This window comes from Ranitomeya variabilis, chromosome 2 (genome assembly GCF_051348905.1).
Source record: "Ranitomeya variabilis isolate aRanVar5 chromosome 2, aRanVar5.hap1, whole genome shotgun sequence".
Classification (NCBI taxonomy): domain Eukaryota; kingdom Metazoa; phylum Chordata; class Amphibia; order Anura; family Dendrobatidae; genus Ranitomeya; species Ranitomeya variabilis.
The window spans coordinates 677,089,661-677,102,481 of record NC_135233.1 but is presented as its reverse complement, the minus strand read 5'-3'; the positions used below and the strand labels follow the sequence as shown (position 1 = coordinate 677,102,481).

Sequence of the window (12,821 nt, the reverse complement as noted above, 5' to 3'; positions counted from 1 at the left end):
ACTCACTGCGCTCCACGCACACAGTCCCAGCATGCAGAACAGTGAGTATTCCAGCAGCTGTCCTCAACGGCTTGTAAGCGCGCATGACGTCCCTGTCATGTGCTGCTTACAAGCATAAAGCAGCTGCTGGCATGGAGCAGGATGCGGCGAGGACGCGCAGGGATGGTAAGAATGTTTTTTTTCTGTTGGGGGCCATGCATACCAGGATCGGGAAGGGGGCCAATCATACCAGGATAAGGATGGGGCCTTGCATACCAGGACCGAGATGGGGGCCCTGCATACCACAACAGATATTAGGGCCAATCATACCAGAATAAGGATGGGGCCATGCATACCAGGACGGAGATGGGGGCCATGCATACCAGGATAAGGATGGGGCCATGCACACCAGAATAAGGATGGGGCCATGCATACCGGGATAAGGATGGGGCCATGCATACCCGAATAAGGATGGGGCCATGCATACCCGAATAAGGATGGGGCCATGCATACCTGAATAAGGATGGGGCCATGCATACCTGAATAAGGATGGGGCCATGCATACCCGAATAAGGATGGGGCCATGCATACCCGAATAAGGATGGGGCCATGCATACCCGAATAAGGATGGGGCCATGCATACCCGAATAAGGATGGGGCCATGCATACCAGGATAAGGATGGAGCCAGGACAGAGAGAAGGGAGCCATGCATACCAGGATGGGGGATATTAAGTATAGAATTGACCACATTTTTTGCTTCAATTTTTAAAACCTAGGTGTGTTTTATAGTCCGAAAAATATGGTATACGTTTCTAGAGAGTTAGAAATGAATTTACTAAAAAAATTATTTAGATGCTGGAATCATCTGCAGTTGTGTACTAAAGGCAATCTGTCAGCAGATTTTTGCTATATGATAACACCGTGATATAGGGCCATAGACACTCATTACAGTGACGTGTCACTTACTGGGTAGCGCCTTCCTGTTTCACTACAATCAGTGTTTTATCAGCGGAAGATTATCACTACAGGACAACTGGCCTCGTGCCTCCTAGTCCAATCACATCATCATCACTGATTAGCAGCTTTCTGTCACTATACATTGTACACGGAAAGCTGCTAATTAGCGGTGTGGGCGGAGTTATACACAGCTCAATATTCTGAGCTCCGCCTCAGATAAAACAGTGAATCTATTACAACTGCAGCACCCAGCAAACTAAGTGATACATTGCTGGAAAAAGGGTTCTGTCACAAACAAATGCTGCTGTCAGATTACATAGCAAACATCTGCTGACATATTCCCTTTAAATCTTATAAGAGCAAATGAAAAAGTAGCTAGTCGGATTCTGGATGGAATTTCTAAAAATCCCTACTCTGCTGTGTGCAGTCAAAAATAATCACAAATAGCCCTAATATCTATTGTGGTGCTTCATGACAATGTGCCGCTCTCCTCAAGGATCAGTGATGTAAAATGTGACAGTCATGTGAGTAGTCAATTGACAGCTTGCCAGGCTGCATCCTCTTCTGCGCAAACACAGATACAAGAGAATCCGCTGTCTGTATTGTGCAAGCTTTCCGTGCCTGCACCAAAAAGTACTAAGGCAGAAGCGTAAGCCATGAGAGTATTATGACTGACCATTCTTGTACAAATCAGTTCCAAAGTTTTTACAAATTTTCCCACAAAGTGTCCAACCCCTTTAAACACAATTTGCAAGTCATGCAAACGACCTCAAATCTTTGGAATTGGGAAAAAAAAGGGCTTAAAATTTGGTCATTTTAAAAACATTTGGATTTCAATGTGGCAAGTCACAAAAAAAGAAAAAATTCAATGCAGATTTTGGTGACTCTGTATGAAATGTGTAATATTAGCCATGCTATGAAATCTGGAGATGCCCTTTCTGACACCACATGGTTTTCCCGAAATTGTAAAAACTCAAAGGAACGTTTTTTCATGCTATCTGCTTGGGACTAGCAAAACTGAATTATTTATATGCAGTTGATTCTGTACATTACTAACCCATTTTAGGCTTTTTCTTAGATTTCTTGCCTTTAACTTTAGGAACAGCTTCCTGTATTTCCGCGTTATGCAGAGATGCCTCCGTCTCTGGTTGACTATGTACTTCTGCTGGTGTGTCTTCCAGCCCCGAAATGGACATAACACTGTGAAAACAAAAGTACTACACAAATCAAATCACACTCAGAATACAAGCTTATAGAAGGGGCAAGAATCTTATACCACATATACAATCAGTTATGTATGATCATGTTATATGGCAGTTTCAGGTTATCAGCAGGAACATTACACATACGATGTATTCTTCACAAAAGGTTATATACACTGGACGTGATGGAATTCCCCACCATGCCAATAGACCCCAGCTTTTATGGCCGACCACCATACATACACCCATTAATTGAATGAATGGTGTAATTGTAAATGATAATTGGGTGAATTAAAAAATTTGCAGCATTTGCCTACTATAGCTCCTGTATTACACTGTCTATTGCTGGCTGCAGAATCAGTTAAAAAGGTTGGCCTAATTACCGGTATCTTTATTTTACCAGATGTGTTGGGGGGGGACACGATTTTGTGCACACTTACGTTCACATGCATTTTTTTCTGCAGCCAAAACCTGCTTTCTTGGCAGTAAAAATGCTGCGTTGAAAGCGGAAGTTGTGAAGATTTTGTTGTGTTTTTCTGGAATATTTAGTAGAAGGGCACACACTCCATTGAGCAGGTTGAGCCTTTGTCAACTTGTCATCTACTATTTTGGGTGCCAACCTCTGGTGGCTAGGCAGGATTTTGTTTTAGGCATTTGTAGCGTAGCATTTTCTACAATATTCATCCTATCTTTCCACCTCCTACCATAATTGTTACTATACTATTTAACACTTGTGTGCCTAATCTATATGGCTACTTTCACACTAGCGTTGTTTGCTGTACGTCGCAATGCGTCGTTTAGAAGAAAAAAACGCATCCTGCAAAGTTGTCCGCAGGATGCGTTTTTTCCCCATAGATTTACATTAGAGACGCATTGCGTCGTGTTTTGGCGGTCCATCGGCACAAAAAAAGTTCCATGTAACTTTCTTTGTGCGTCGAGTCCGCCATTTTTGAACGCGCATGCGCAGCCGAAACTCCGCCCCCTCCTCCCTGGACCTAACAATGGGTCAGCGGAAGCGTCGTAAGACTGCTTCCGCTGCCCACGTCGGGCATTATTTTCACAACACGCGTCGGCACGTCGGGCCGATGCATAGCGACGGCCCCGTGCCGACGCTAGTGTGAAAGCAGCCTATCCTTGATTGTATAGAGAATATGTTGGTCAAATAAATTGCAGGAATTATAATGGAGAATAAATTTTGGTCTATGGTTTTAACTAAATTTAATAAATTCAGAATTTTAGTGGAGTTTTTTTATAGTCCTGGTTTTTCACACTGTTTATGGCTCCAGTTGCTCTTTGTATCTAGTATTACATATTCAGTAATAATGATAAGAACAGATATGCTGAAACATCTGAGCCAGTCATTACAACACAAAATTAGTCATTAAATGGAACCTAGAGAATGGGAAGGATGCGCACTCAGCAATTGAGGGCATGCATATAATATTCATACTACCGGTTATAGCGATGTTTGAAACAGACCCATGCGGGGTCAAAACGTAACTTGCTATCGCTCTGCCAATTACCTACTGTTTTGAATATTGTGGTGTACAACTACTTACTGAACTTTATATAATTTAAAAAAAAATATTCCTGCAAAAAATCTCTGAGTGCGGCTGATTTACCTCAACTTTTCAAAACTGAATGGAACCTATCAAAAACTTCTACACATGCAAACAATTTCAACGTTGTCACCCTTCAAAAGATAAGAAAGTTGATCTTTTCATGACCCCAAAGGGATGATTCTGCAGTGAGAACTGATGGAAAAGCATTGTGGCATGATAATGTACTCACAGCTTCTCAGCCTCATAGCGTATTCCCTGCCTAACGTAACTCTCCTCTTGTTAAGGGAATATGTCAGCAGGATTGTGCACAGTAACCTACAGACAGTGTTGGGTTGTCTCCGTAATACTGATTAAAATGATACATTGGGTGATGAAATCCGTCTTGTGGCTGTTGTTTAATCCTTATTTTCAGTATTTAGTTAATGATATGCTCGTGCCCCGGCCTTTTGGGGGGGGGGGGGGGGTCTTCATGTGGTGCTATGATTAGGTACAGCTTTTGACAGATGACTGATCCCTCCCATTTTACATACTCGATATATGTATTGAAAAAAAAAAATCACTTTCAGCAGGCAGGTGCCGGCGCTGCAGCATGATCGCATGCATAACGTGCATTTAATTAATTTTATTTGCTGGTATAAATACATTTATTTTAAAATAAAAAACTTTCTCTATCGCCTCATTGGGGGACACAGGAAACCATGGGGTGTATGCTGCTGCTACTAGGAGGCTGACACTATGCAAATAAAAAAGTTAGCTCCAACTCTGCAGTGTACACCCCACCGACAGGAAGTAGGATATTCAGTTTAGGTTAGTGTCAGTAGGAGGTGGACACGGGTCTTTCATTAGACCCTTATCTACCTCAATGTGCGTCGTTTTCTTTCAGGTTTTTCCGGAAGGGATACAGGGTGAACAGCCACACCTGTAGTCCCACAATACGGACTATGAGTACGGCGTGTACTGCCACCCCGTATCCTCATAGATCCCCCAGCAGGACCATGATCCTAGCACACAAGCGTGCTTAGAAGTCCGGTCCTAGCTCCGTCCCCCACCCACTCGCCCACCAGAGCCTGTCGGTTGGAGGAGACGAGGACGTCCATCACCAGCTCCCTGGACGTCTCATACCTTCCTTGAATTAAGGTTAGTAACGGACGACGTGGGATGTGTAAGGTGAGTATTTCCCCACCCGTCCCAGAGTAGGCCGGAAGTCGCTCTATAGGCGTTAATATAGGATGCAGTTTACCTTGGGCGGTCGTCACTGTTACTAGGCAGCAGGGATCTTAGCTGCAGACAGCATTTGCAGGGACAGACCCCCTCATCCACGCTGTGGCCTTTGCAGGCGGCTGCGCCCCTTCCCGCGCTGCTCCCCGCCGGCAGCCGCACTATCTTCTTTCCGGCGCGGCAGCCTTTGCAGGCAGACGCGTCTCCTCCTGCCCGGCTGCGGCTGCTCTGCCTTATGCCTCGGCGCAGATGCCTTTGCAGGCAGCCGTGCTGTCCCCTTTTTTCAGCGGCCACCACCCCTAATTTAGGCCCCGGCTTCTGCTCGGGCCTACTCTTCCGGTGCCGACTCCGCCCACTTCCTCTTCTCTTGGGCGGGCTTTTCTCCCGCCCGACTGTCATAGCCGCTCACCGGCGCCATCTTGGTGCTCCCCTACAGGTGGTTTAGTCTGTACCCATTCCTGTACGGAGCGGCTAGCTCCGCCCACTACTCCCAGCCACCCCATTCGGCCTGGAATCGCCGCTATCTTGCTGGGGAGCGTTCTCCTCCGGACCCGGTGGCTATTCCCGCCCCCCCCCTCCAATCTGAGTGCTGGTCCTTTCCCACCAGTGTGCGTCTGCACCGCCCGGGTTTCCCGCCTCCATCTTCATGCTGGTGCCCTGGACCTGTGTCCTGATGCCTGTCGCTACTTCAACCTTGGAGCAGACTACAGGACACTACACCTGCTGTGAGTAGCGCTGCTTAGCAGTTTGGCACTCCTCTCTGCATCTCTCCTGTCCCCCTAACCTTCTGGCATTCCTTAGTAGGTATGCTTACCATGCCGAATCCTATAGGAGAGTGTTCTCTTCCTCCTTTCATGCAAGCCGGTCACTGGTGTAATTATATTCTATAACCATGCAGACCCGTGCAGCCACTGGTGTAATATGTAATAGTACTCTAAAGCCGTGCAGTCGACAGTATATCAGTACTCTAGACCCGTGCAGTCACTGGCGTAATACGTAGTAGTACTCTCGAACCGTGCAGTCACCGGCGTAATATGTAATAGTACTCTGGAGCCACGCAATCACTGGCGTAGTAGCACTCTAGAGCTGTACAGTCACTGGCATAGTAGTACTAGTGCCGTGCAGTCACCGGTGAAATAAGTGCCCTAGAGCCGTGCAGTTACCAGTGGGGTATGGCAGTATGCCCCACGCTGTCATCTGTGCCACAGTCTGCCCTTCACCCTCCACAGGGAGATGGACCATTATAAAGCCTGCCATATGGCGTTCACTTCGTAGAGGGTTTCAGTTGCACATTTCTCCTCGGAGTTCTACGTTTTGTCACTCTGCTGTTGTGATTTCTGCTATTGCGGACCTGTGCCTTGATTTTCAGCGGTGCGAGGCTCGGATTTTTCTCTACACACAGCAATGCTAGAGCCCTGGCATATCAAACCTTTCCATTTATGCTCACAGGCACCCGCCCTCCATCTCCCTGCAGCCCCCTCCGGATGCAACCATTACACTGCTCTAAGCAGAGAGGGGAGCTGCTCCTACTCACTTCATGACTGCAGTGTTCAGACCTGACTTCCAGCTGGTTAAGAGCCCGTATTTCCCAGCAACGTCTGCTGTGGCTCAGTGGGAAAGAATCTGACCACATATCGCAGGCGCAAAGGTTTGAACTCAGGTGCACAATAGAGGGTAGAGTTTTGTCTCCCTGTTGACAAGCCTACTGTTCTACTTTCAGGAGAATGAGCACGGCAGGACATACTTCAAGACAGACTCCGTGCTGCAGCTTACTACACGGAAGCTGTTATTCTGTATAATGCCGTCAGATATCATGACCTAGACCGCAACACAGAATCAACTCTCTCCTATACCCTTCTCCAGGGTTCTCTCGTACTCTATCTGCCATAGTCGCAGGATATTGGGAGCCGACCGCAGCAGTACTCTATCCGCCATCTAGGTTTCTCACGCACACCTTGCAGATACAGTACGTTATTTGAAACGGTCGTATCTTCAGCGGATCAGACGTGTCTTGAATTGACCACCGCAGTGGTACTGGCGTTCTGTACTTTATTCAGGTAAGTCAAGCGCACTCTCTTATCCCTCCCGTCGATTGCAGCAGTACTGTCCGCTATCCAGGTTTTAGATGTCATCTTCCAGACACATTTAGTCAATACCTGCCGTCGTTCCAGTGGTTTAGACATGCCCGAGATCGATTGCTGCATTGGTCCTGCTCTTTTGCTCCAGAGTCAGAAACGCCCTCTATCACGCTCTTAAGGGTCTTTTGCAGCATCTGCCTAGGCTCTCCTCTAGTCACCACTCAGAGAGAGGTGCCCGGTATTTATCACTTCTGGTTGGCTGCCGCAGCGGTTACAATCCGTATTCAGGTGAGTCAGAGGCGCAACTTTTACCGTGTGTTTCACGGTCAATAACGTCTGTGGTCTATTAACAGCTAAACTGAAGATCTACCACGTACCACAAGGCGGATCTCAGTGCCACAGGGTGGACCTCAGTGGTAGCATAAGTAGCCAGTCCACTTTCAGGTAGGTCGGACACGCCGGTGTCAGGTACCCACTGGTTGCAGTTTTTCTTCAGCCAGGCACTGGGCCCTAATTGCGTGTTGCTCCTCAGGGGCCTTTCCTCTCCATCTGGTTATTCGGGCCTACCACTAACTATCCAGTAGGTCAGCTTACAGTGCTGTCCTAGGTCTATCTGCACTATCCAGTGCATTACTCCTATCTTATATGATTTACAGCATTATACGTTCTGGCTGTCTCTTATGGAGTCAGAGCCCATATAATACTCTGACTCATGATTGTTCACGGCACTATTCTAGGGGCTTTTGAACGACCTCAATACAGAGCTTCCTATTTATGTGTCAGTACTTACCTCTTCTTTCTTACAGACACTGGATTCAACCTCGAGCAGCTCCGGGATTTATTTCCGACTGTGGCACGAACAGGTTCTCCCACCTCGGATAGGAATTGGATCTTGCTCTGTGCAAGCATCGTCCAGTGTACAAGGCTGCTCTACGCCTGGATCCAATTATGGGGTTTTGTGATAATACGTTCTTCCTTCAGCAGGATTCGTATCCCTTTCACTGTTATCCTCGTTTGTGTGGTGTCTGGCTTATACCTAGGTAAGTGGAACCACACACTACAATCCTCTCCCCGTTCCAGAGGGTCCGGGACGGATAGGGTCACTCATGTCGTCATAGGTAAGGATCTTCCTTTTGGCAGTCAAGTTTTTTTCTGGGGCCTATGTACTCCTTCATTGGGCCAACTTCCCATGGAATTGACATACTCCAGGTTTTCCATGGACTCTCCTCCCTTGACTGCTCATGTCCAATTGTGCCTATCAATGCCCATCTTGTCATGCTCTCTAGCAGGTTCCCAGTACCCTACTCTCAAATCTTTTCTTGCGATTTCAATTTAATGGTCTTTTCTGGGTTTTCTCTTGGAATCCTTAGTCCAGCCGTTCCAAAGAGGGAAGCGTCTCGGTTTTCCTACATTTCCTCTCTCCTGAACTTACTGCGAACTGGACCACTTCTCCGTCTCTGGACCCTCCGGTTTCCAGTTTTTCCACCGATACAGTCCTCCTCTCCCACAGAACATCCCTTAAGGATACCAACGACAGACTAATAGTCCATGGCAAAGTCGACCATTGAAGTGTCCGCCGCTACCTTGTGCCCTGCCTTTGTCTCCACCTAGACAGCATGGGCTAAGCTGCTCCATCAGGGCACCCTTCATGGAGTCCGATCGGAGGAAATCGCTGTCCTTGCGGACTAATTTACTCTTGCAGGAAGTACATGGTATCCGCCCCCGTGGATGCCGCTGCAGGTGCTGCTTGGACATCCAGCAATATGGTGCCCTTCCGAAGGACCATTTGCTTAAGGCGTGACAGGACTTATCCTCTAGGAAGTCCCTCACAGCTTGCCTTCCAAGGGTTTCCGTCAGATTGTCTCAAACTTGAACCAATTATTAAGGAGGTCATCGGAGGGACAAGTTCTCTTCTTCCTCAGACTAAACCTTGTTGTTCTCCTCGGACCGCGTGTGCTTTCCTTTATTTTATGAAAGCCTTTATCCAGGTCCTCCTTTTCTTCAAGACGTCGGACACTCCTGCATTTTTGCGAGGGGTGGGTCCATTTTCATTTTATACCTTCCTTTCAGGCTCTCAACCACTTCCACAGTCTGTGGCAGCAGTTTTGTACATTCTGTGTATCACAGGTTCAGTGCTCTGCCCTTACCTTGCCGAGGTTCTCCATGGCTCTGTTCATCATTCTTGATTCCCTTCCTTTCGTCCTGCTTGGACTCATCCTTTGTAGTGTTCTCTCATCGAGTTATGGGGTCAGGGCGAGGTGCATCTATCCAGCTAAGGCCCCCTTTTCAGTATACGGGCTCGGCGTAGAGAGGCCCTCTGGCCTCCAAATCAACGTATGCCCGCAAAATCCGGTCAGCAGTGTTTAGATTTACCAGATCAGAGCAGAGCTCCTCCTTCCAGGTTTAAGGCGCACTCTACCCAGGCAGTGGGCGCCTTCCAGCGGTGCACATATAGGGCCTCTGCCTTGCACCTCTACAGACCGATGATCGGTCCTCCACATGTTCGCAAAACTTCCATGCCTAGCTTCGGCGTATGCCGGCTTAGGTAGGAAGACCTTGCAGGCGATGGTGGCGAGTTCCTCTGACCTAGATTGGAGTTGACTGCTGTTCCCCCCCCCAGGGACTGCTTTGGGACGTCCCATGGTTTCCTGTGTCCCCCAATGAGGCGATAGAGAAAACAGGATTTTTGGTTGCTTACCGTAAAATCTGTTTCTCGGAGCCTTCATTGGGGGACACAGCACCCTCCCAAGTTGAACAGCTCTGTTTATTGTGGTATACTGTTAAAGTTTGAGTTCTTTGAACGCTCTTTGAGTGTTTGAAACTGTTAAACTGTAAAGCGCTGCGGAATTTGTTGGCGCTATATAAAAATTATTATTATATTATTATTCTCTTTTACACGTTGCTTCTCCTACTGCTTTCTCACTAACTGAATATCCTACTTCCTATCGGTGGGGTGTACACTGCAGTGGAGGAGCTAACTTTTTTATTTGCATAGTGTCAGCCTCCTAGTGGCAGCAGTATACACCCCATGGTTTCCTGTGTCCCCCAATGAAGGCTCCGAGAAACAGATTTTACGGTAAGCAACCAAAAATCCTGTTGTCTCAAAATGGTGATCCGATGGGGTGATTTTTTGCTGCTGGAGATCACAAAAGGAAAAACTTGGAAGGATTTTATCTCCCCTAAAATGTTTCATATGTTTATGTACAGCAATACCTTGAAGCCATGTGCATACAAGTGCGTTTTTGATGCGTTTTCATGGCATTTTTTCCACACGGAAATGGGCCAAAAACTCTATGGAATCCATATGCAAGCTTATTTAATGACAATTCTGAAGTGTTGTGCACATGATCAGTAATTTTTTGTGCGCATTAACAGTGCGATTTTATTTTTCTGCAGCATGTCAATTCTTTTTGCATTTCTGCACCTTCAATTGAGTCACTCAAATTTGCAGCAAAATAGCAGGTATAAAATGGTTTGTAGATTAGTTAAGTTTATTTTTGGGCGTTTTACCGGCTTCCTATGGTGTTTCTTATCAGCGGTAACGCAACCGCCGGTAAGACTGTCGGTCAGAGCGCTGCAGGATCATGCTGGCAGATGTCAGCATGACCCCACAGTTGTGACTGTGACCCTCAGGCATGGGCCGATGAGACTACTGCTCCCATCGGGCTACGTCTGCTGTCACTGATAACAGTGACAGCAGATGCCGCTGATGGGAGATGCCAGCACCTGTGCTAACAATTTAAAAAAAAAAAAGGAAAATTACATATTCAAATAATAATAAAAAGAAATATTATACTCACCTTAACACCCAATCCCTGATGCCCTTGTCTCCTAGAAATAATGTAAAATAATAAAACAACATATACTCACTGGTCCGTCATAGTTCAGGTAATCTCGAGAGTCCCAAGGCGATCTCAGAATTAGAACAGTTGGGAGATGTGTCTCTCTAACCAGCTGCCAGTAATACACTGCGGGAGCGATAACTTTCTGTCAGTGTATCACTGAGCTGCCGTGAGAGTTCACCGGAGTTCATTAGCTCTGGTGCTCTCACTTAACTTTCCCATGCAGCAGTGGTGCCATAAGGGAGATCACAGGAGCTGATCAGCTGAAACTCCAGTGAACCCTCTCATGGCAGCTCAGTGCTGTACACAGCGGGAGCGATCACCTCCTGTCAGTGTATCGCTGGCTGTCTTTGAGAGCAGTCACATCATTGATGTGACTGCTCTCAAAGTGATCAGGATCGTCGTGGGACATTATGGATTATCTTCTCTGCGGACAGGTGAGGAATATTGTGGTTTATTTTTTTATTTTTTTTGCAAGAGAAGGTGGATTAGGTGTTCGGTGTGTATGATTTAATTAAGATTATTAAAAGGAGTCTGTGTCATTATTTCAAATAAAGGACTTTATTCTGGGTGTCTGTGTTTTTCTGCAATATCATGATATTATGATATACAATATCACTATGGGGTTACTAATGGATAGGTGTCTTATAGATGCCTCTCCATTACTAACCTGTGGGTTTAATGTCACCTTTGTATTGTCAGGTGACATGAACCCCACATGCCACCGCTACAGGGCAAGTGGGAAGAGCGAGGCTAAGTGCCATATTTGGTACATCTTATAGATGCGCCTTTTCTGGGATGGCTGAGAGCTGATGTTTTTAGTCTGGGAGGGGCCAATATCCATGGCACCTTCCTAGGCTTTTAATATCAGCCCGCAGTGTCTGCCTAGCCTTTGCTGGTTAGATTTTATAGGGGGACCCTATGTCAATTAGCCAGTAAAGTCTAAGCAAACAGCTGTGAGCTGATATTAATAGCCTGGGAACCTTTATGGCTATTGGCTCCTTCCCAGAATATTAACATCAGCTCTCAGCCGTCGGCTTTCCCTCTGCTGGTTATTAAAATTACGCGGAAGCCCATACAATTTTTTTTTTCATTTTTTTCCCCTTTAAAATTAACAGTTGCTGTCTGATTACAGCCTATGTACATTGGTTCTGTTAAAACTCCTACATAGGCTGATGACAATGTATGTGTTTGTGTTTATTATTATTGGCTTAGTAATGAGGGTGTCGGTCTGACACCTTTTCATTACTAAGCCTAGAGCTAGGTGTCAATGACAGCTGTTGACACCAAGAACTACTACTGCATCAGCATGAAAAAGGTGGTGTTGAACCAAGAAATTACATCACAAAACTTTTTAAAAAATATATCTTTATTTAGCTCAAAAAAGAATTCATTGCTGTACAAAAACGCACATTTTTTCATAATGTTTTCCTGCCAAGAGATGCAGAAACCTTGCAGAAATTTCTGCAAGCAAATACTCAACGTGCGCACATAGCCTTAAATGGCCAGTGCGTTTATCAGTTACTGCGAAATTATATGCAAATGAGTGTGTGAAACCTCAGTCACTCCCACTCTGTTCCCCAAACCAGTGTCATCTCCTCCTGCTTGACTGAAAGCCTTTTGTGACTACAGGTAAAGGAGCCGTCTTTCAAGCAGGAGGAAGCGGCACTGGCAGGGAATAGAGCTGGGGTGACTGCAGAGTCAAAATTCACTGAAGTCACATTTTACCAGTGAATTGAAGCTTTGGAGAAGACTGATCACTCAAGGAGAAAAAAAATAAGCAGATTTCTCTGACAAAGTATCTTATTTTCATATGCATTTTTGATTTAAGAAATAAAAATTAAATAACAATTATTTTTTAAATTTTGTCTGCCACAGAACAGTTACCATGTATTAATTAAATCCCAATTACTGCTACAGCAATGACCTTGCGAAAGTACAATATGAAACACACCACTGCAATAATGCAACACAGATTATCT

At 46.0% G+C, this 12,821-nt stretch overlaps 1 protein-coding gene across 4 annotated transcripts in view; it reads right to left on the bottom strand.

Moving 5' to 3' along the window:
- AHI1 (Abelson helper integration site 1) overlaps positions 1-12,821 on the bottom strand; it is a 289,456-nt gene that overhangs the window by 259,709 nt on the left and 16,926 nt on the right. For 3 of the 4 annotated variants that reach the window (XM_077289311.1, XM_077289310.1, XM_077289308.1), the window contains exon 5: positions 1,995-2,137. In XM_077289311.1, the coding sequence (XP_077145426.1) occupies positions 1,995-2,137 (143 nt within the window). The remainder of the gene's footprint in view (positions 1-1,994; positions 2,138-12,821) is intronic. The other variant, XM_077289309.1, reaches the window with a different exon arrangement.